The sequence below is a fragment of the Sorex araneus genome, chromosome 11 (genome assembly GCF_027595985.1).
Source record: "Sorex araneus isolate mSorAra2 chromosome 11, mSorAra2.pri, whole genome shotgun sequence".
Classification (NCBI taxonomy): Eukaryota; Metazoa; Chordata; class Mammalia; order Eulipotyphla; family Soricidae; genus Sorex; species Sorex araneus.
Window position 1 is genome coordinate 47515346 of NC_073312.1, and position 24162 is coordinate 47539507.

At 49.9% G+C, this 24162-nt stretch overlaps 1 protein-coding gene across 2 annotated transcripts in view; it reads right to left on the minus strand.

The window, feature by feature from the left end:
* UBE2L3 (ubiquitin conjugating enzyme E2 L3) overlaps positions 1–9882 on the minus strand; it is a 50056-nt gene extending 40174 nt beyond the window's left edge. The window contains exon 1 of one of the 2 annotated variants that reach the window (XM_055119253.1): positions 9798–9882. In XM_055119253.1, coding sequence (XP_054975228.1) covers positions 9798–9824 — 27 coding nt within the window. In that variant the 5' untranslated portion in view covers positions 9825–9882. The remainder of the gene's footprint in view (positions 1–9797) is intronic. The other variant, XM_055119252.1, reaches the window with a different exon arrangement.
* Between the last annotated feature and the right edge of the window lie 14280 nt (positions 9883–24162).

Genomic DNA, 24162 nt, shown 5'->3' on the forward strand with positions numbered 1-24162 from the left:
CCGAGAAACAGACAAAAAGCCCTGATAACTAAGCTGTGACTGGGTTTACATCTGCTGCCCCCAAACTGAAAAGCTGCAACATCTCTCTGTCACCTACCCTTTAAACCCCTCAGCTCTGCCCTCCCTGATCTGGCTTCAAAGAGAGGCAGCCCTCCCTGATGAGGAGCTACAGGACTTGGCTCACCACAGCAGCTGAATGAGGGCTGCTCCGAGGCCCAAGGAAGCCTATGCTGATCACTCCTGGGGAAAAACCAGAACAGCTCCCTTTGTTTCTGGGTAGTGCCTCAAAGGCCAACTTGCCTGAAGCCCAAGGAAGAAATAGCACAGGGTCAGAAGCATGCGGCCGTATCAGGAGGTGAGTGAACAGTCCCCACAATCCCTGAGAGTATCCTTTACAGCACTACCATGTCCACTGAGGAGTGAAAGCTTCTCAAACTCAGGCTAGAGAGACACTGGTAGGCCCTGTATTCAACCCTCAGCACCGCATGGCCCCTGAACACCACCAGGCCAAAACACCCAACCGTAAAGTTAGCTGGGGGTAGCCCCCAAACCTCTCCAACACCACTGGCCCTATTAAGAAAAAAACCGGTCAACTTCACTGGCTGCCAGGTCCCTCTCCTCTTCAACTATTGAAACCTTAATTTGTTCTATTCATTCTTGACAGAAATCCAAGTTCCACCTCCGTATTGCTACAGGGTCTTTAACTCCCCCTGTACTCCATTAGTCAGCTGGCATACATCCAGCATACAGAGCACAGAGTAGAATTCTTTGTTCTTGGTGCACGCTATTTTCTCCCTGAGTTCCTCAAGGGCAGAAGTTGCTCCTTGGACTCAGTCTTTAAAGGACAAGAGTAACCTATTTGCAGATGCAATGTTGAGGAGACTCCATACTCAGTGGAAGAGATAGGCATGATGAGATCAGGCCCAAAGGAACATGCTAAGGAATGTGGACTTTGTGTGGGGGAGTAATTAACATGACAGCAAAGTTGGGGATGGAATCTGGTTCCTCAATGTGCAAGGCAAGTGCTCTAACTGCAGAACTAGAATGTGAACTTTCAGGGGCTGGAGCAATAGTACAGGGCTTAGGGCTCTTGCCTTGCAACCAACCCTGGTTTGATCCCTGTCATCCCTTATCGTTCCCTGAGAACCACCAGGACTGATTCCTGAGTGTAGAGCCAGGAGAAACCCCTAAACATTGCCAGCTGTGGCCCAAAGACAAAACATAAAAAAGAATGTGGAGTATATATGCTTTCAATATAGAGTCCTAACTGCTGGGATTAATCTCAGTCTCAGAGCAGGTCTGAGCCTGTGCACTAACACCATGCTAGTGAGGAATCGTGTGGGACTGAGGAGGAATCCATTGCAGGTGTTGTTCAACTATATAAACAAGACAGCTTAGCGTTTCCCAAATAGGATGATGCTTGGGGCAGGAATGATATACAGCAGGTAAGAATGTTTTTTGCCTTTATGCGACTAACCTGGGTTCAATTTCTGGCATCCCATGAGGTCCCCTGAGCACTGCCAGGAATAATTCCTGAGTGCAGAGCCAAAAAGAATCTCTGAGCACTGAAGTGTGTCGTCTCTCCCCCTCTCCCCCAAAAAAGGGGAGGATGACACTGCTCTTGTGAGGGTGGGGAACTGGAACAATTTTGGGGAGGGGTTGATAGTGACCTCATGTACAGCTAGGAGGGAAAGAGCTGCTTACTGACTTAAAAGAAACATTTCCAGGGGGATGTCGTCCAAATAAGTTTGAGAATTTTTGGTTTAAACTAAAGGAATAGCAATGAGGATGGAGGGGGAAAAAAAGAGAGAGAGATCAAGGCAAAGTTCAGCAAATTTGGTCAAATGGCTAAAAATGAGAGAAAATGTAAAGGCTGTCCTCAGTTTCTCTTTTGGTGACTGAGGAAATAAGAGGACCACAAACTATGGCAGTACAGATGTACAGGGCACAACATAAGCTTAGCCTTGGATGCCAACCATCTGTTCCAATCAAAGGAAAACCCTTCAGGTATTCACAGACATTAGCAAGAAAATAAAAAAATATCTCCTGAACATTTAGTGGTACATTACAAGAGAACAGGTACGGGGCCAGAGTGACCATACAGTGGGTAGAGCATTTGCCTTGCCAAATGGCATTGGGCAACCCGGGTTTGATCCCCAGCATCCCATATGATCCCGCAAGCACTACCAGGAGTAATTCCTGAGTGCAGAGCCAGGAGTAACCCCTGTGCATTGCTGGATGAGACCCAAAAAAGAGGAGGGGGGGAGGAGGGGAGGAAGGGAGGAGGGAAGGGAGAGAGGGAGCACAGGCATATTTTCAGGGACTATAGAAATACTAAGTACATCGGGTAAGGTGCTTGCTTTGCAGGTGGCCAATCTGGTTTCGATCCATGGCACCCCACGTGGTTCCCCAACTACTGCCAGGAATGGTCTCTGAGAACAGAGCAAGAACTAAGGCCTTAGCACAGCCAGGTATGGCCCAAAACCCCAAAAAAGAAGTAAAGTTAAAAAAAGGAAAAGCAAAGTCAGGCCACAGAGATGGTTCAAAAGGCTGGAGGTTAAATCTTTGTCACCAAATGTTTGCCCCGGGAGCTTCTGGGAGCATCCAGCCATAGAAGCTCCACCTTCCCTTCCCCCAACAAAAGAAACACTACGGCCATGGAGAAACACAGAGATGTGTGGGGTTGGAGTGAGAGGCTGTCATCATGCCCATGATGGGGACTATTCTACAGGTAAAGTTAAATAAAAAGTGATGAAACTGGGGCCAGAGAGATAATACAGTAGGTAAGGCACTTGTCTTGCATGCAGCTGACACCATTTTTATTTCTGGTACTGAAGACGGTCACTTGGTAGTGACCCCTAAGCAGAGAACCAGAAGTAAGCCCTAAGCACTGCAGGGTGTGGCCCCAAAACTAGGAAAGATCCAAGAGTCAGGAATGTGGTTCGGTGGCAGAGCACATGCATGAAGTCCTGCATTCAATCACCAGCACCACACACACAAAAAACAAGGTCTCAAGTATTGTGATAACTCTTTGCCAGGGCCTGTCCCAATTATCTTTTAATAGAGAAACATTTACAAAGAATATCATTAAGGGAGGCTAAAATAGTCACAACTTACTGAGAGGCATGAATTTAGGATTAAAAAGGCAAGGATTCTCTCAGTGAATTCAGGTCGTTTGTGAAACTGCTCTCACCTCCTGACACACCCAACACACCTACCTAACACACACGATGCTCTATTAATGGCCCAACCTCAGGAAAAAAAACATACTAGAGAACAAAACTAGCTCAACGCTAAGTACAATGAATCCCAGAAAACGAACTGTTATTTAACGACTCCTCCTACTCATCACATATGATTATGGACTGCAAGTACACCAATATGGAACATGATTTAAAGAGCATTAAAAGGGTGCCATAAATCCCAGTTCCAGGGCTCGGAGAGAAAGCACAGAGGTTAAGACATTTGGCTGACTGACCAAGACTTGACCTCAGGTACCATGTATGACACTCCCAGCACTGCCAGGTACCACTTCTGAGCAGTCAGGAACAGCCTAAGTACCACTGGGTGTAACCCCCCCAAATCTCAATTCCTTATCTTAATAGTTTTAACAATACCTACTAAAATTTAACCCCTCTCTTAAATCTAGACGTCTTTATTTTTCTTTTTTGTCTATTTTGGTTTTGTCTGGGGGGCCACGCCAGAGGTGCCCTAGCACGGCTTAGAGAATCATATGGCATAGCAGGGATTGAACCTGGGTCTGTCACAGGCATGACAAACGCCCCACCCGATAAAGTCTTAAAAAGCATTTCCTGGGGCAGGGAGAGAGATGCTGTGCACACAGCTGATCTCAGTTTGGTTCTTGGCAGGTGATATTGTCCCCTGAGCACTCCCAGCAGGGAGCCCTGAGCATGCCTTGTGGGCACCCCTCTCTGGCACCCCTTCTCCCCAACCCCAGAAAAAAAATGCATTTGCCAAAAGGACCATTCCCCCAAACCCTTTTTATAAATTACAGTGTTAATAAAGCATTCAACACATTTCAATTTGCTACCAACTAATTCAGCAGTTGGCAACAAACAAATTGTAACCATTTTTAAAAGTCTGCACAGAAGCTACAGCAGCAAAACCTGTAAGAGAAACTGCTGTCTGAACTTTTCTTCTCAACCTCAGTTGCAGCATTTCTCCTAGAGGGTCTTCACCTTTCTAAAAGGGCTTGAATCCACCAGGAGTGATTCCTCAGTGTAGTCAGACGAAAGCCCTGAGCAACACCAGGTATGGCCCCAAAAGCAAAAATATAAGTAAAATATAATAAAAAGACTTCTATTTTATTTATTTATTTTTGCTTTTTGGGTCACACCCGGGGATGCACAGGGGTTACTCCTGGCTTTGCACTCAGGAATCACTCCTGGCGGTGCTCAGGGGACCATATGGGACGCTGGGAATCAAACTTGGGTCGGCTGCGTGCAAGGCAAACACCCTATCCGCTGTGCTATTGCTCCAGCTCCCAAGAAAAAGACTTTTTACCAATTCAGCTACGCCTTAAATAACCTCAGCTCAATATTTAAGTAAATCACTCTACATTTAATAAATTATTTTATAATAGCTGCAAAAACTGTTCATTGCTACAGTATTTGTTTTCTATACCAAGAGTCCTGGAAAACATTATCTGAGGAAATCAGTTTTTTAAAGTTTTTAAAGATTTAATTAATTTATGAACTTATTTCTATACCAAATTCCTCCCTGCAAGGGAGTTTTTTCCTCTTCTTACTTTACAATAAACTTTTATGTTTAAAAGAAAAAAAAACTCATCATTTATACACTTTTTGACATCAAAAATCACTCAGGTAACTGGAGATAGTACAAGCAGGTAAGGTGCTTGCCTTGCATGTGGCTGACCCAGATTAGATCCCCAGCATCTCACGGTATCCCCAGCTGGCGAAGAGTGACCTGAGAGCAGAGCCAGGAAGAAGCCCTGAGCACAGCTGGCTATGACAACAGAACAAACAAAAGAAAACCCCTAACATTTGGGGCTGGAGAGATGGTACAAGGGGTAAGGAGTTAACCTTGCAAGCAGTTGACAAAAATTTAATCCCTGGTGCCCCATATGGTTCCCTGAGCACTACTAGGAGTAATTCCTAAGTGCCAAGTCAGAAGTAACCCATGAATGTGACCCAAAAACAAAACAAAAACAACTTCGGGCCAGAGAGGTACTGGGTAAGGTGCCTGCTTGCACTGCACAAAGGAGACACTACATGTTCAATTCTCAGGCACCCCGAACGGTACCCAGAGCACCATCAGGAACAATCTCTGAACAAAGAGCCAGAAGAAATCCTTGCACATAGGAGAGTAATACAAATAACAATCATTCTTACTGGGCCAAGCAAAAGCTCAAAGGCTAGCTAGTGTGTATGCTTTTCATGAAGGAAGCCAGGATTCAATTCTTGGCACTGCATGGGACATAAAGCACTTCCACACGTGATCCAAAAAGTTAAAAAATTATCTTATAGAGACTGGAGAGATATTATAGCGGGTAGAGCGCTTGCCTTACACTCAGCCGACCAGGGGTTCAACCTCCAGGGTCCTATATGATTCCCTCAAGCCCACGAGGAGTGATTCCTGAATGCAGAGTCAGGATCCCTGAGCACCACCAGATATGCCCCGCCCCCCAAAAAATTTAGTATTGCTACCCTAACTATTGCTGGACTGGAACAATACCACAGAGGGTAGGGCATTTGCCTTGCAGGTGCCCGACCCGGGTTCGATTCCTCTGTCCCTCTTGGAGAGCCTGGCAAGCTACCCATGGCATATTCAATATGCCAAAAACAGTAACAAGGGGGCTGGAGCGATAGCACAGCAGGTAGGGCGTTTGCCTTGCACGCGGCCGACCCGGGTTCTAATCCCAGCATCCCATATGGTCCCCTGAGCACCACCAGGGGTAATTCCTGAGTGAAGAGCCAGGAGTAACCCCTGTACATGGCCGGGTGTGACCCAAAAAAAAAAAAAAAAAAACACAGTAACAAGTCTCACAATGGAGACGTTACTGGTGCCTGCTCAAGCAAATTGATTAACAACGGGACAACAGTGCTACAGTGCTACCCAAACTATTAATCAATCTTATTTCTTGCCATTTTGTGCTTGGGTTGAACCCAGGATCTTATGTACATGACATCTGCTCTCTGAAGTTCTATCACTGAGCCACACCTTCATTCCTCTCTCTCAACATCTATGGGGAGAGGGGGCACACCCATCAATGCTCTGGGGACCATGTGGGACTATAGACTGAATCCAGGCCTCCCACGCGCTAAGTGTGTGCTTGAGCCTTTGAGCTATCTCCCACAGTCCTATCTGTAACAACTTATACAATGACTCTTGGAGCCAATGCTCAGCATTAAAACAGCATTCACCTACTGAACTGAAAGACTCTCTACATACAACTCAATATATTCTTCAGTTTATACCTGGAGTAAGAAAATGAGGCAGTGTGAACCTGGGTTTGGAACCAGAAATTTCACATCTCATCTCTTGGGCTGGAGCAATAGCACAGAGGATAGGGCGTTTGCCTTGCACACGGCCAGCCCGGGTTCGATTCCCAGCATCCCATATGGTCCCCTGAGCACCGCCAGTAGTAATTCCTGAGTGAAGAGCCAGGAGTAACCCCTTACCCCTGTGCGTCGCCGGGTGTAACCCAAAAAGAAAAAAAAAAAAAAAAACCAAAAGAGAAAAGAGTAGGAACTTGTGTAACTAATCCAACACCTTACTAAGTACTCAGTTAAGTAACTTTAAAAATTACTCAGTTAAGTAATTTTTTTCCCCTAAGCTCCACTTAAAAAAAAATAATAATAATAGGGCCGGACTGATAGTACAGTGGGTAGGGCATTTGCCTTGCATGCGGCCGAACTGGATTCGATCCCCGGCAACCCATATGGTCCCCCAAGCACCGCCAGGAGTAATTCCTGAGTGCAGAGTCAGGAGTAACTCCTGAGCATCACTGGGTGTGACCCAAAAGCAAAAAAACAGAATAAAACAAAATAATAATAATAGAACAACCACAGAAACTCCCCTTGGACCTCTGTGAACCTGAAAACCCAAAAATAGGTCATCTGGGCTTGACTAGGAGCTATCTGAATAAATTAGGTCAAGATTCCTGTCCTTGGGACCAGAGAGATAGCACAGCAGGAAGGCACTTGCCCTATGTGTAGATCACTCAGTGTCGATGCCCAATCCCCAACACCACAGGGTCACCAAGCGCCTGCAGAGATTCTGAGCGGTGAGCCAGGAGTAAGTCCTGGACCACCGCTGGGCGTGGCTCAAAAAGCAAAACAAAACCTGGGTTCGATTCCCAGCATCCCATATGGTTCCCTGAGCACCGTCAGGGGTAATTTCTGAGTGTGGAGCCAGGAGTGATCCCTGTGCATTGCCGGGTGTGACCCAAAAAGAAAAAAGAAAAAAATAATAACAAAACCAAAACAAAGTTTTTGCCACTGAGGAACTCAGAACATGGTGGGAAAGATGAGTCTAACACAACTCAGACTGTGACTAGTGCGCAAAGAGAAACCAAGGGTTGTGGTCACACAAGGAGGAAACAACTCATTGTCATGGGGGGGATGGGGGGAGAGGCAGCAGAGAGTGGCAGGTACTCAAGATGAACCTGACTTCACAGGAAGGGAGATGAGTCAGGGGAAGACAGTCTGTCTGAGGTTGGACATGTGCAAAGGGAGGAAGAGGCGGCTTTGGAGTCTTGGAACTGTGTTTGATCCCAGTTCACGCCCCTTAACTGGGAAACTGGCGACAGCTACCAAGACCCTCTGTACTCCATTTTACACTTACAAAATAGAAATAACGGTATCTTCCTGGAGACAACGAAATACAGTGACACAGGCCTACACAGAGAGTAAGTGAAAAAGTAAAACTACGGTGGACAAGATAGTAGGGCGCTTGGCATGCTTGAGGCTGACTATATGATCACCCTATATAAGCCCACCAAGGGTTATCCCTGAGCACAAAGCCAGGAAAAAGCCCTGAGCATCCCTGGGTGTGGCCCAAATTCAGAAAGAAATGAGGAGAGGGGAGAAGTGGGGAGGGGATGGGAGGGGAGGAGATGGGAAAGGAGAAAGGAAAGGGAGAGGAGAGGGGAGGGGAGGTGAGAGAGGAAGAGAAAGGGAGGGGAGGAGGAGGGAGAGCAGGGAGGGGAGAAGAGAGAGGAAGCAAAAGTAGCTGCAGTGATGTGTTCAGGCGGGTGGGAAAGAGAGGAGACAGAGAAGAAGGTGAAGCTGGGCGGATGACTTTCTGGCGGCCTAAGGAAGGTCTTGATGCGAAGCCAGAAGTGTGGAATTAATTGCTGAGGACCAGACCAGAGAGGCTTTTAATAGGAGAGCAAAAAAGGATGAAATACTCGCTTTAGGAAAAACAAAAAGAGCTCTGTTCCTGAAGGGGAGTCAAGCACACGATCACCGGTGAGATGCATCCTAGGAAATGCCAAAGGCTGGGATTCGAGAAATTTCAAAAGGTTCGGGGGAGCGGGGGTCCTCTGGCACACACCCCAATCTTTTCTCCAGGGATTAATGAGTAGTCGACTGCACTGGGGACCGAGCAGGGACAGAGAGAGAACCGTCCTGGCCTGCGTGTGCCCCGGTGAACGCACGGAGGGCGGAGGGCGCTGTGCCGCCAACAGAGTCCGTTAACTTATTGCGCCTCTCCGTGGAACGCGGGTCCCTGAAGTCAAACGTCGCCGCCCACCCCGCGGTGCACAAAAGAGCGGAAAACGTTCCCCGGCGCAGCGGGGCCCCGCGGCTCGGGCTCCAAGTTCAACGGTCCCGTGCGTTCCATAGCGGGCCCCGCGGGGCCCCCCAGCGAGAAACCGGCCGCTCCGCAGCGCCCCGCAGCACACGGGCTCCGGGGCCGCCCTCTCGCCGCGCCTCGGCCCCGCCAAGTGGCCTCCCGAACGCGGGCGCGGTGGGGCGCAGCCCGCTCAGCCTCCAGCGCCCCCTCCCCGCGGGTGCCAGCTAGCGAGGAGGCGCCCCGCCGCGTCCAGGCCACAAAAGTACCGAGTTCATCCCATCAACTCGGGCCTCTTTTTGAGTCCCACCACTGAAGTCAAATTTCCCCCCCAGCCCCCGCCTCTTCCCGCCCCCTAAAACGGCACCGACCAGGATGACTACGTGGTGGCCAGGAGAAGGACCGGGGGGGGGGGGGGCACGCGCCACCGTCGGGACCGACCCCACGCCTCCCCCCCCCCCCCCCGACTCGGAACTCGTTCGCGCTGTGACTCTGCAGTCGCCGAGCGACAGTTTGCTGGGACCCGGCGCCATCGCCCACGCCGAGCCGACACTCCGCCCTAACTTCGGGTGTCCGCGCCGCCGCCGTCCTGCCCCGGCCCGAGCCCTCCGGCCCGAGCGGGGTTGCGGGAGGCCGGCGCGCTGCGGCCCAGGGCGGGGTTGGCTCGGCGGCGCGGGCGCCGGGCCTCTTCCCCGCCGCGGGAGCCCGCTTTAGGGGCCTCCACGATCACGCCGCCCGCTCCCTCCGGCGCTGCCCGACCCCGAGAAGCGGCCGCCGCCGGGCAAGGGGCTCCGGGGCGCGGGGCGGCGGGGACGCCCCGATTGCGGCCTGGCGCTCCCGCCCAGGCTGCGGCCTAGGCGGTCGGGGGCGCTCCCGCGGCCCGCGCGCGGCCCCCGGGCTCGGTGGGGCCACACGCGGCGGGGGGCCGGGAGGCGGCGCCCCGAGGGGCCCCGGACCGCCGCGGGGGCCCCCGGGCCCGGCCGCCGCCCCCCGCCCAGCCGGCGCCGGAGAATGGCTTTTACCTTCATCAGCCTCCTGCTGGCCGCCATCTTGGATCTGGTGCTGCTGCTTGCCCAGAATGCATCGCGGCCGGCCGGGCGGCTGCAGCCCCCGCACTTCCTGGCGCGGGGGCGGGGCGGGGCGGGGCGGGGTGCGCCCCGCGTGCCGAGCGCTGCGGGGTAGCCCTGGCTGGCCACCCGGGCCACCGCGCTGCCTTGAGAACTTTTGGGTAGAAACCGTGCAGACAGAACTTGCAAACAGGCCGGGCGCGTAGTAGGTACACAACCAGTAGTGCCTGCCTAAGATCATTGAATGACCAAGGTTTTTTTTTTTTTACCCCCATCACTTATGAGCGTCGTGGAAAAAAAAAATGGGAAAAAAGAAAAATAAAAGAGAGGGAGAAAAAAAATAAAGAAAACTAGGGGCTTAGAAGACAGTACAGAGGATTAGACGCATACCTTGTACGCAACCAACTCGGGTTTGATCTTCCGTATAGCATATGCTTCCCTGAGCACTGCCAGGAGTGGTCCCCGAGCACGGCTTTGAATGCGGGAGCCCCAGGTTCAGATCTCTAACATAAGGTTCCCTGAGTGCCCCTAGGAGCAACCCCAAGCACCACTGGGTGCCAAAACAAAAGCAAATTATAGAAGCAACCCCCAAACACCAATGGGTGTGGCTCAAAAACAAACTACAAAGAAAGAAAAGTGGGTGATGGGAAAGTGGCCATGGAGTGTGCCACTTTTTTTTTTTTTTGGGTCACACCCGCTGATGCACAGGGGTTACTCCTGGCTCATGCACTCAAGAATTAACTCCTGGAGGTGTTCAGGGGACCATATGGGATGCTGGGAATCAAACCCCGATGGGCTGCATGTAAGGCAACCGCCCTACCCGCTGTCCTATCGCTCCAGCCCCTGGAGTGCTACTTCAGATGGTGAGCTAACCCTCACTGAGGACTCTGAACCTGCAAAGTGCTGAGACTTCCTCTTAGCCCTTGACTTTCTTGAATCCTTGAAACTGCCCTTTGGTGTGGTAACCGTTTACACCCACACATTATATGCAGCTGAAGCATAGAGAAGGCAAATGATTTGCCCAAGGTCACGCTGCAATTGTGGCTTCAGAGCTGAGTTTCAGCAGAGCTGAGCATCTTAGTTCCAAGCTGAACTGCACTCCAAAACCAACATTGGGACCTCAGAGACTTGCTCCAGTAGGAAAATGGCACCAAGACTCAAAGGCTGTGAGTCCATCTGGGAAAAAGAAGGATTTGAAGGAGTGAGGAAGTACTAGAGAGATAGCTCTCTTTTACAGCCATATATGGTCCACCCCATATGGTCCTCCCAAGTCCACAGCAGTAATCCCTGAGCACAGAGTCAGAAATATAGCCTGGTATGAACACAGAACAAAGTGATGGAAGTAGGTGGCAAACTGTGGAAGGTCTTACAGAAATCAGATAGGTTTGTTTTTTCTACCACTTACTAGATAACTTTTAATGGACCTGAAAAATAGCCTCATTAATTGACACTTTGTTTTGTTTTGGGGTCATATCTGGTGGTGTTTAAGCACTACCCATAGCTCTGTGCTTAGAGGACCATGTGGTGCTGGAGATCAAACTGGGATTGGTCACATGCAATGCAAGCATCTTAACCCTTGTACCATCTCACTAGCGGATGAGCCTATGTTTTATTTTGCTTTGGGTTTTTTTTTTGGGGGGACACACCCAGCATTGCTCAGGCCTTAGTGGTCAGGGATCCCATCTGTGGTGCTGGGGATCAAACTTGGATCAGCTGTTTGCAAGACAAGTGTCTTATCTCCTGAATTATCTCTGCAACCCCATAGGTTTTTTGTTTTGTTTGTTTTAGTTTTTTGCTTGGGCTCACACCCAGAGATGCTCAGGGATTACTCCTTCGATCTAGGTTTGGGGGACCATTATAAGATGCCAGGGATAGAACCCAGGTCAGCTGCATGAAAGGCAAATATCCTAACCACTGTACTATCATTCTGATCCCATGCAGGCTCCTGTTTTAAGGAGACCACTCTCATGAGAACCTGGATTGAAATAAAGGAGGTGATAAAGCACACTAGGGACCCATTTGCAAACTTGTAATCAACAAAGAGGGAATAGTGGGTAGTTTGGACCTCTGGCAGTGCTGGCAGAGAAGGGTAAAACTTCAAAACACAAAGGAGATGGGTGCTAAAGAGATGGAACAAGGCATAACTTCCTTACCTTGCATGTAGCCAACCTGGGTCCCCAGAGCACCATCAGGGGTCACTTCTGATCACAAAGCAAGGAATAGCCCCGGAATACTACTGGGTGTGGCCCTGAAACAAAACAAAACAAACTAACAAAAATCAATATATTTAGAGGAGAGAGTGCAAAGACCAGGAGCGAATGCTTTGCATGCTGGAGGCCCGGGCCAGATCATTCCCTAATCATCTTTGGGAGTAGCCTCAAGCACTCCTGGTGTGACTCAAAACCAACCAAAAAAACACCTGTGCACACACTCTTTGGTCCAGAGACAATCATGCTTTCCAAACAGTAGGTAAGGTATTCACCTTGCATGCAGTTGACCTGGGTTCCGTTCCCAGTACTCTTACGGTCTCCCAAGCCCCACCAGGACTGATTCCTGAACAATTAGGAGTAAGCCCTGAGCACCACCAGGTGTGGCCCCAAAATCAAATTAATAAGTAAATAAAACCTTCATTGCTGTCCAGAGTAGGCATGGCTTCCAGTCTCAGCAGCTCCCCTCCACTCAGACACGCTCTCTGCTCACTGTTTGGTCCTGGCCTTTCCATGACATCTTCAGGCCAGCAAAACTGGCTTTTGTTTTGTTCTGTTTTTGTGCCACGCCCGGCGGGGTTCAGGGCTTACTTCTGGCTCTATGCTCAGAAATCACTCTTAGTAGACTCAGGGGACCATATGAAGTGTCAGGAATTGAACCTGGAAGAGCCTCATGCAAGGCAGGTGCCTTATCTGTTGTACAATTACTCCAGTACCAAAACTGGCTTCTGCTTTTGTTTTATTTTGCTTTGGGGTTTGCTTTTTTTTTCTCCAGTTTTTGGGCCTCACCCAGCAGTGCTCAGGAGTTGCTTTTGGCTCTGCACTCAAGAATTACTCCTAGAGGGGCTTTAGGGGACCATAGGGGATGCCTGGTTGGCCACTTGCAAGGCAAACATCCTGGCCTAATGTACTATTTACTCAGCTTACTCCGGGCTCTGTGCTCAGGGATCACTCCTGGAGGGCTCAGGGGACCAATATGTGATGCTGGGAATAGAACTCGGTTGGCTGCCTGCCAGGCAAGCACCCCCACCTACTGTACTATCACTCTGGCCCTCCAAGCCCTCTCTTTAACCATACCACATGCCTCTTCTTCTCCAATCAGCACAAAGTCCTCGTCCTCATCGGCTATGTTTCCAGGAGATCAAGGAGCACACCATGGAAAACTACAGAAAGTAGCCAGGGCTTCAGAAGGGGATGGACCGACAGCAGCTGGGAGAGGCAAAGGAAGGAAGGAATTCTTCAACATTCAACAGAGGGAGGGGCTGGATCGATAGCACAGCGGGTAGGGCATTTGCCTTGCACATAGCCAACCTGGGTTCGATTCCCAGCATCCCATATGGTCCCCTGAGTACTGCCAAGGGTAATTCCTGAATGAAGATCCAGGAGTAACCCCTGTGCATCACCAGGTGTGACCAAAAAAGTTAAAAAAAGAAACAAAACATTCAACAGAGGGAGCAAGAATCTTTGCTGAGGCACACTTTTAGCAATGGGCACTGACTCAGTATAGCTAACTGTGGCTGGCACTGGTCACCACGACAAAGTTTATTGCCACCACAGAGCCAGGCTAATATCTTATACTTCACAGATGAGGAAGCTGAGACCCTCATCTTCCATCTGGGAATTGGGGTTCTGGGAGTTAGATTCTGCTCTGCTAGAAGGTTCTGCCTCCCTCTTGCTCTGCTCCCTCTACTATGCCAAAGTCTCATCTCATTTCCTGGTACCAGCCTTACAGGTGTGTTTTTTGTTAACTGGATTTGAGATAATGCTCTGGGGCAACTCCCTGGTGCCCTGGTCATGCTCTGGGGCAACCACCAGCTCAGTGCTTGGGAGGTCACTCCCGGAAGTGCTCAAGGAAACGTAGGCAGGGAACTAATTGGGAGGGAGTGAACCTGGCCCTCCTTCATGTAAAGTGTTCACACCAGCCCATTGAGGTCTCTCTCTTTTTGGTCCTGCCTTGCAGGTATGAATGAGTCACAAGTTTGATCTCTGGCACCACCCCAGAGGACAAGTGTGAGCCCTAAAACACTTCTGTCTGGGATGACCAGTATTGCAACAAAGTGTGTGATCTGGGGCTGGGGAGATAGTACAGCAGGTAAGCACTTGCCTTGCGTGTAGCCGGCCCAGGTTCAATCACCAGCATTCCATATCGTCTCCCAAGCACCATCAGGAGTGATTCCTGAGCCAGGAGTAACCCATAAGCATGGCCAGATATGGACCAAAGCCCAAAGTGTGTGAACTCTGGGTCACCAGTGTGTGTGTTTGTTTGTGTGTGTGTGTGTGAGTGTGCATGCACCACAACTAAAGCATGTGTTTCTTGCTCAATGCAGCAACAAGAATGACAAAGGAAGGAGGAAGACCTGATGCCCTGCGTCTTCCCTCCCCACAACCAGGTTTCAGTACCACTGCATCCCTGCCTCTGCGCATGCTCCCTATGTCTGTCATGCATTTGTCATTCCCTCCTCCAACACCCCCAATCCATCTGGCAGTGCTCATCGTCCCTCGGGACTCAACTCCCCATGCTTCCTCAGGGAAACCGACAGCAGGCAGCGTGCTTGGGTTCCCATGGGTGCGAATGCACAAGTGTCTCGTTGACTCAGTCACTCCCTGAGGTCCAAACATTTTTTTTCTTTTTTTGTCACACCCAGCGATGCTCAGGGGTTACTCCTGGCTCAGCACTCAGGAATTACTCCTGGCGGTGCTCGGGGACCATATGGGATGCTGGGAATTGAACTCAGGTTGACCGCATGCAAGGCCCTACCTGCTGTGCTATCGCTCCAGCCCCTGAGGTCCAAACTTTTATCAACCTCCCTGGCAGAAGAAAAAAACTGAGACTCAACAGGTCACTGGAGCTACATTCTCTCAGACTCTCAACTCGGCAAAGGCCCCAGCCCATGTCTGCTCCTGGACTCTGAGCTAAACCTGAGTCTGTGAGAACTACTGACCTGAGGACTCCTTCCTTTTCTTTTCCTGCATTTCCTTTTACCACATCTCCCCTGCCCCCCCCTCTCTTCCATCTTCCCTCCCTTTCCTCCTATCTTCCTTCCCTTTCTCCTTCCTCCTTTCCTTCCTTAACATTGAAATCTTTCTTCTTGGTGGATAAAAAAAAAAAAAAAAGAATACAGTGCCTGGCCCCCACCCTGCTCTGATCAAAACATTTAATAAAGGACTGTCCCTGTGTGAGACAAATGATAAGTCTCAGGACATAGGAAACAGCAGAAACCCACTCAGCCAGACTGGCTCAGGATGATTTAGGCCTTATGGTTGAGGATCTCTGACCTCAGGACCACCTGGCCCAGAGTTGGTAAGGAGACAGGCACCAGGGACTCTCAGACTGGTGATGAGGTGAACCAAGAGACATGTTCCTTCTCTCAAGAACCACCAGAGTCAGGGGTCAGGATGGGAAGGTGGGTGTGTGTACAAAATAACTAAACTCAGGGGCTGGAGCAATAGCACAGCGGGCAGGGCATTTGCCTTGCATGCAGCCGACCTGGGTTCGATTCCCAGCATCCCATATGGTCCCCTTACCAGGAGTGATTCCTGAGTGCATGAGCCAGGAGTAACCGCTGTTCATCGCCAGGTGTGACCCATAAAGAAAAAAAAAAGCAGCTAAACTTTTTTTCTAACTGCACCTCTTTTGATTTGGGGGGTGTCACACCCAGTGATGCTCATGGGTTACTCCTGGCACCGTACACAGGATCACTCCTGGAGGTGCTCAGGGAACTATATGGGGTGCCAGGGATCAAACCTGGGTCAGCCACGTGCAAGGCAAATACCCTACCTGCTGTGCTGTTGCTGCGGCCCCTCACTCCTCTTGATTTAACTGAAGTCCTCCTGAAACCTCATACATGCCACTGCAAGGTTGTGCCTGACTGAAACAGGTAGAGGCAGTGATTCCCCTTCAGCTCCCCACACTTTGTCCCCACCCCAACAGCCATGGAAAATTCCCTGGGAGCCTTCCAGCCGTGAAGAACCCAGTCTGCGAACCACCTGTTCCACCCTTTCCTGTGACAGGCAAGAGGGTGGGAACACTAAGGAAGCAGAGACAGGGTGAGCAAATGCAGCTCTTTGCTGTCCCTGAGCCCAGAGTCAATGCAGGTGACAGGCAGGCCCTGGATAGACATGGCACAGCCTCCTGGCGGGGCCCAGGGCAACCTGATTCATGTGCCCACTCGGCCACATTCCATCTGCCTTGGAAATGCTACTGGGGTGCTGGCATGGGTCATGCTGATGTGGTAGCCATGTGGTTTCTGGGGACTCGCCCATTGTCCTCCTTGACGAGCAGCCTGGGTCTGACATGAATATGGGACACCCTCTCACTGCTAAGGCAGGGGCATCCCCACAGGAGCCCGCCCATCACCTGGAGATGCCAAGCCCACACGCACTGCCACCCCAGGCTTCCATGTGCCCTGGTCAGTCACCCATCCTGCCACCACTCCCCATGGCCTGTTCTGTCAAACAGATGAGGGTAAGCGATCCAGGACAGCCTCCCTGTGGCTGTCACAGTCAACAGACGAGCACCCGTGCAAGGCTAAGGCCACCCCTCATCTCATCTGCCTCTTCAACCACCTCCCCACACCCCTTTATTGTTACTTTGTGTGTGTGTGTGTGTGTGCGTGTGTGTGTTTGGTTTTTGGGCCACATCCAGCAATGCTCAGCTATTACTCCTAAGTCCGTGCTCAGGGATCACTCCTGGAGTGCTCAGGGGAACACACAGTGTTCCTGCTCGCCTATATCTCTGGCCCCTCATCTGCCCCTCACAAGGACATTGCCCATGGCACATTCATCTTCCAGGATCAAACCCAGCTGGCCATGTGGTGTGCAAGGCAAGATCTACACCACCTCTGCAGCCCCAATTTTTGGTTTTATTTTTGACTCACACCTGGCAGTGCTCAGGGTCTACTCCCAGCTCAGTGCTTGGTGGGGGAGAGGGGTCCCTCCTATGGAGTTTGGGGAGACCATGCAGTGCCAAATATCAAACCCAGGTTCTTGCCTACAAGCCTGCACTCCAGCCCTTTGCACTTTCTCCTCCATTCACTTTACCTCTCTAAAAGAACCAGAGAGGGCTGGAGCGATAGCACCGCAGGGAGGGCGTTTGCCTTGCACGCGGCCAACCCGGGTTCAATTCCCAGCATCCCATATGGACCCCTGAGCACCACCAGGAGTGATTTCCTGAGCGTAGAGCCAGGAATAATCTCTGTACATCGCTAGGTGTGACCCAAAAAAGAAAAAATAAATAAAACAAAGGAGCAAAGTTAAAATCCAAGTTTGGGGGGGCAGAAGCTCCCTCCACCCCCATTTAAAAAAAATTTAAAAAAATAAAAGAACCAGGGGCTGGAGGAATAGCACAGCGGGTAGGGCGTTTGCCTTGCACGCAGCCGACCCAGGTTCGAATCCCAGCATCCCATATGGTCCCCTGAGCATCACCAGAGGTGATTCCTGAGTGCAGAGCCAGGAGTAACCCCTGTGCATCACCAGGTGTGACCCAAAAAGCAAAAAAAAAAATAAAATAAAATAAAATAAAATAAAAGAACCAGAGAGAGGACTGGAGAGACAGCACGGAGGGTAAAACACTTGCCTTCTACTTACTGGGGATTGAGCTGAGCCAGATGTGGGCCCCAGACTCCTCCAGAAGATATCCTTGAGCACAGAGCCAGAAGTAAGTCCTGAGCACAGCTGAATGTGGCTCCTAAAAATAAATAAATGAAAGAAGTGACTTAAAGGTCTGGCCTACTTTATATGCACAAAACTCTAAGTCTGATCTCAGGTACTGCATGTCCATTCAAGCACTGCCCAGGATGGCACTGCTGGCCCCTGAGCCACAAGGCCCCAAGCAGTTCCCCGTTATGACCCAAGCCCTGAACCACTGGGCCCACACAGTCAAATCAAGCACTGCCAGGACTGGCCCTGAGCCCCCCTGAGCACTGCATGGATGACACTCAGCCCCTGCCCCCAAAGGAATATCTAGAGCCATAATTCCTCTCTTCTTATTACCTGTCACTCTTTAAAAAAATTTTTTTTACCATGTTCAGTTGTGCTCAGTGCTTATTACTGGCTCTGTGCTCAGGGATCACTCCTGGAGGTGCTCAGGGGACCATATGGGGCATCTTACCCATAGTAGTCTCTGTCCCCTCCCTCAAAGCCACTCTCAAAGCCATTGCCCATGGCACATCCAGGCTCAAGCACCAGATTCCAGGTTGGAAAGACATACAGCAAGGTGGACCCACAGGAACGCATATATTAGCACCACAACATGTGCTTCTGGGAGCCTTAGTTTTCCTACCTGGAGTATGGGTCTGAGAGCACTGCCCATCCAAAAGGAGAAATGACTGGATCTGTGAAGAGGTTTTTCTGTCTATCCAATCTGAGCCAGCAGCAGCAACAACAACAAGAAGGGCTGAGTACAGGTTCTGCACCTGGAAGCCCGGGTTCCATTCCCAGAATCACCTGGTCCCCTGAGCACACTGGAAGTGAACCCCAAGAAGCAGAGTCAGGAATATCCCTTGATCACCAGGTATGACCCAAATTCTCCCCATGAAAAAATGCTCTGTGTGTATGGTTTGTTTTTTTTTCTTTTTGGGTCACACCCAGTGATGCTCAGGGGTTACTCCTGGCTTTGCACTTAGGAATTACTCCTGGCAGTGCTTGGGGGACCATATGGGATGCTGGGGATCGAACCCGGGTCAGCCGCGTGCAAGGCAAACGCCCCCTACCCGCTGTGCTATCGCTCCGGCCCCTCTGTGTGTATGTTTGTGTGTGTGCATGTATATATCTCTGTGTGTATGTTTGTGTGTGCATGTGTGCATGTGCGGCTCTGAGTGTGTGTCTGTATGTGCACGTGTTGGTTCTGCAGCTCAGGAACACCTAGCCTCCCATAGGTTTCCTTCCTGCCTTTCCAGCCTGCCTAATCTTGGACATCCTTGCTCCTTCTAGAAAGATTCTTTCTTTCTTTCTTTCTTTCTTTCTTTCTTTCTTTCTTTCTTTCTTTCTTTCTTTCTTTCTTTCTTTCTTTCTTTCTTTCTTTCTTTCCTTTCTTTCTTCCTTCCTTTCTTTCTTCCTTTCTTTCTTTCTTTCTTTCTTTCTTTCTTTCTTTCTTTCTTTCTTTCTTTCTTTCCTCTCTTTCTTTCTTTCTTTCTTTTCTCTCTCTCTCTTTCTTTCTTTCTTTCTTTCTTTCTTTCTTTCTTTCTTTCTTTCTTTCTTTCTTTCTTTCTTTCTTTCTCTCTCTTTCTCTCTTTCTCCCTTTCTTTCTTTCTCTCTTTCTTTCTTTTTCTTTCTTCTTTTTTTTTTAACACATCTGGTTGTGCTCAGGCATCACTCCTGGCAGGCTTGGGAAACCATATTGGGTGCCAGAAATCAAACCCTGGTTGGCCACATGCCAGACAAGTTCCTGTTTGCTGCAGTATTGCTCTGGCCCCTCTTGTTCTTTTTGTTTTGTTTGGGGGATCACACCCAGTAATGCTCAGGGGTTACTTCTGGCTCTGCACTCAGAAATTATTCCTGATGTTGCTCGGAGAACCATATGGGATGCCAGGGATTGAATCCAGGTTCGTCACATGCAAGGCAAGTTCCCTACAACTGTACTATCAGTCTGCCCCCCTCTTCCTTTTTAAATTTATAGTTTGATGAGGGGCTGGAGCGATAGCACAGCGGGTAGGGCGTTTGCCTTGCACATGGCCAACCTGGGTTCGATTCCTTCGTCCCTCCCGGAGAGCCTGGCAAGCTACCAAGAGTATCCTGCCCCCATGGCAGAGCCTGGCAAGCTACCTGTAGCGTATTTGATATGCCAAAAACAGTAACAAGTCTCACAATGGAGACGTTACTGGTGCCCGCTCGAGCAAATCGATGAGCAACGGGATGACAGTGATGACAGTTTGATGAGGCAGACAGACAACTCAAGGGTTGGAGTACATGTTCTGCATGTAGGAGGACCAGAATTCCCTGGGACCATATGGTTCCCTATGTACCTCTGGGATTAACCCCCAAGTAATCTGCTGGGAGTAGCTTCTGTGTACCACTAGGTGTGGCCTCCAAACACAAACAAAAATAATTTTTTTAAAACTCTTTCCCTCTCCCTGCAATCCATTTCATCATTGTTGTTGGTGTTGTTGTGAAGACAGGAATGCACATAGCCTGGTTGAAGTACTCAGCTGCAGTGCTCACACACCCAGCTGCAGCTCTCAGAGGCCTGCACTTCTTTTGCTGCCATGTTTGCACACATGATAACTGAGACAAACACTAAGTTGAAACACGCAAGCTATGGTGATGGTCATCACACACATGTCACTGCGGTGCTCACACACATGTTCACAGGAACTACACTTCCTGACCACAGCACTTGCGTATTTCTTTAGCTGCTATGCTCTCAGGGGATCAAACCCATTTTTTTTCTTTTTGGGTCACACCCAGTGATGCTCAGGGGTTACTCCTGGCTCTGTGCTCAGCAATTACTCCTGACAGTGCTTGGGAGACCATATGGGATTCCGGGGATCAAACCCGGGTCGATATGTGCAAGGCAAACAGCCTACCCTACTATAGCTCCAGCCCCAGGTCATACCCTCCTTGTGGTGCTCACACATGTTCCTAGCTGTGGTGCAGTCAGAAATGACTTGCTCAGGGCACATGGGTTTACCCCCCAGCACCCCATATGGTCCTCCTAGCCCACCAGGGGTGATCCCTGAGTGCAGAGCTAGGAGTAACCCCTGGGCACCACTAGGTATAGCCCCAAATCCAAAATCCAAAGCAAAACAAACAAACAAACAAAAAACCAGAAATGACTGGTTTTGATTTGGGCCACACGCAAAGGTGCTCAGGGCTCTTCCCATCTCTGTGCTCAGAAGTTGCTCCCAGGGGTTGGAGTAATAGCACAGTGGGTAGGGCATTTGCCTTGCATGCAGCCAACCCGGGTTCGATTCCCAGCATCCCATATGGCACCCCAAGCACCACCAGGAGTAATTCCTGAGTGCATAGTCAGGAGTGACTCCTGTGCATCACCAGGTGTGACGCAAAAAAAAAAAAAGTCTCTCCCAGTGGTGCTCCAGGGACCATGTGGTGCCAGGATCAAATGGAGGTGCCAGAGGGTCAGCTGCATGCAAGGAAAGTGCCTTAACCCCTTCAGCCCAAAAGAGCTGGTTTAAATAAAAACTATGGTATGGCAGGAATATGATTCAAGTGGTAGAGTGTGAGGACTTACATGCATGAGATCCTGTGTCTGACCCATGGTTTACTGCATCTCCCAGCACTGTCTAGAGGAATGACACTGATGGCCCTCAAGCACAGCCTTAAGTAACCCTAGACACTCCCCCCCAGTGGCCCTTACAAGTAACAAAAAAATGTTTAATCTATGTTAAGGGGCTGGAGAGACAGCTCTATAGGTATCACATGGAGAAGGTCCAGGTATGATTCTGGGCACCAAGTGGTCCTTTGAGCTTTGTCATAAGTGGCCCTATAAGCACTGCACTGGGAATAGCCCCAGACAGTTGTTGGTGGCCCCAAACAAACAAAAACCCGAAAAACTCTGACCCCTAAAGTATTACCAGGGGGCTGGAGCGATAGCACAGCGGGTAGGGCGTTTGCCTTGCACGCGGCCGACCCGGGTTCTAATCCCAGCATCCCATATGGTCCCCTGAGCACCGCCAGGGGTGATTCCTGAGTGCAGAGCCAGGAGTGACCCCTGTGCATTGCCAGGTGTGACCCAAAAAGCAAAAATAAATAAATAAATAAATAAATAAAGTATTACCAGCCCGAGCTATTGGACACACCACCCCTTGGAGAATTATAGAAAATTCTCTGCCCTTGTTGTCTCCATAGATATGGTGTGGGACCTTGGGTAGGCCTGTGGGACTTCTAGCTTTACCTTTTGGTGAAACTAGTTAAAATTTAGGCCTCTAGAAAGTAAGCTGGGTCCTGACCACCTGGCCAGACCCATTCTCTCTCTCTCTCTCTCTCTCTCTCTCTCTCTCTCTCTCTCTCTCTCTCTCTCTCTCATGGTTTTGGGGCCACACCTGGTAGTTCCCAGAGGCTACTCCTGACTGTGCTTGGAGATTACCCTGGCAGTGCATTGCTGAGGATAGACACAGGATCCCAGGATCCTGCAAGTGAGGTAAGTGCCTTAACCCCTGTCCTATCTCTCAGGTCCCCATTCTGGGTCTCTGTCTCTTTCCCCGCCTTTTCACGTGGCATCTGCAGAAGGTGTAGAGAGCACTCTGGTTCTATTTCTCTCACCTTCTGCAGATGCCAAAGGTGAGACTCACTTGAGAGAAAGACTGGGAGCATGTCCTGACAATTATACCCTTAAGATTGGGCAGCAAGGGCCAGAGATGTAGAACAGGGATTTTAGTTGCTTGCCTCGTACACAGCTGACTCTTGGTTCAATTACTGGTGTCACGTATGGTCTCAGGCATCATCAGGAGTGGCCCCGGCACAAAGAGCCAGAAATAAGCCCTGAGCACCACCAGGTGGTGAACCCACAAATAAACATTTAAAATATAGGCAGCAAGCAGTTTGAGTACTCAGGGGCACCAGAGGCCGAATTTTGTAAATTTGAGTTGGCTACTTCTGGGTTGTTTAGTCTTAATCCTTATCTCCCTGAGATAAGGTAGCATCCTTTAGAAGCTTGCAAAAATAAACCAAGGAAACACAGATCCAGGCTGTGACCTGAAAGGAGCCCTTATCCCTTGACTGAGAAGGTACCAGGTATAAACCTCTGTGCTCTAGACTTCTCATTTGGGACTGAGGAGATGGCTCAAAGGGGTGACAACATGTTTTGCATTTGGGAGACCAGGGCTTGATATCCGGCATCACATGGTACCTGGACTACCTTGAGGAGTAGAAGCTAAGCTCTGTAGGGTGTTACCCAAAACCAAATAGACAACAACATAAAAACCCCAATATTGGGGCTGGAGCGATAGCACAGCAGGTAGGGCGTTTGCCTTGTACTCGACCGACCCGGCTTCAATTCCCAGCATCCCATATGGTTCCCTGAGCACCGCCAGGGATAATTCCTGAGTGCAGACCCAGGAGTAACCCCTGTGCAGAGCCAGGTGTGATCCAAAAAGAAAAAAAAAAACCAATATTTCTTATCTGTGAAGAAAAGGTTATAGGAGCAGGTCAGAGTGATAGTACAGCACTTAGGGCATTTGCCTTGCACATGGTCAACCCGGGTTCAATTTCCAGTAACTTATATTATGATTTCCCTAGCTATATGATCCCTGAGCACAAAGCCAAGAGTTAGCCTTGAGCATTGCCAGGTGTGGCCAAAAAATCAAATTAAAATAAAAACTAAGCTAACCATTCTTTTTTTTTTCTTTTTGGGTCACACCCGGCAATGCACAGGGGTTACTCCTGGCTCTGCACTCAGGAATTAACCCCTGGCGGTGCTCAGAGGACCATATGGGATGCTGGGAATCGAACCCGGGTCGGCCACGTGTAAGGCAAACGCTCTACCCGCTGTGCTATTGCTCCAGCCCCTAAGCTAACCATTCTAACACTAAAAAAAATTTTTTTGAAAGGCATAGGAGATTTATGCAGTTGGTTGATGCAAGTGCTTAACTCCACAGAGGTTGCTGGGTTGGCAGGTGCAGTAGAGATTGTCCCCAAGTTTGGGGCTATCCTTTTGCCCTTCCAGTTACCTTTGTCAAACATGACTCCTGAATGTTGGCAAAGAAGGCTGGGGGTAGGCAGAAATAACTCAGTGGGTAAGGTGCTCGCCTTGCACAAGGCCAACCCTATTTGACACCTACCCCCATCTCTGCCCTGAGCACCACAAGTTTGGGGCTATCCTTTTGCCCTTCCAGTTACCTTTGTCAAACATGGCTCCTGAATGTTGGCAAAGAAGGCTGGGGGTAGGCAGAAATAACTCAGTGGGTAAGGTGCTCGCCTTGCACAAGGCCAACCCTATTTGACACCTACCCCCATCTCTGCCCTGAGCACCACTGGCTGTGGCTGAAAAAGAGCTGGAGGGAGAGGAGGAGGAAGAGGAGGAAGAGGAGGAGAAGGAAGAGGAAAAGAAGAGGAGGAAAAGGAGAAAGAGGAAGAGGAAAAGGAGGAGGAGGATGAGGAGGAGGAGGAGGAGGAGGTGAAAGAGGAAGTGGAGAGTGGAGGAAGAGTACTCCACATCT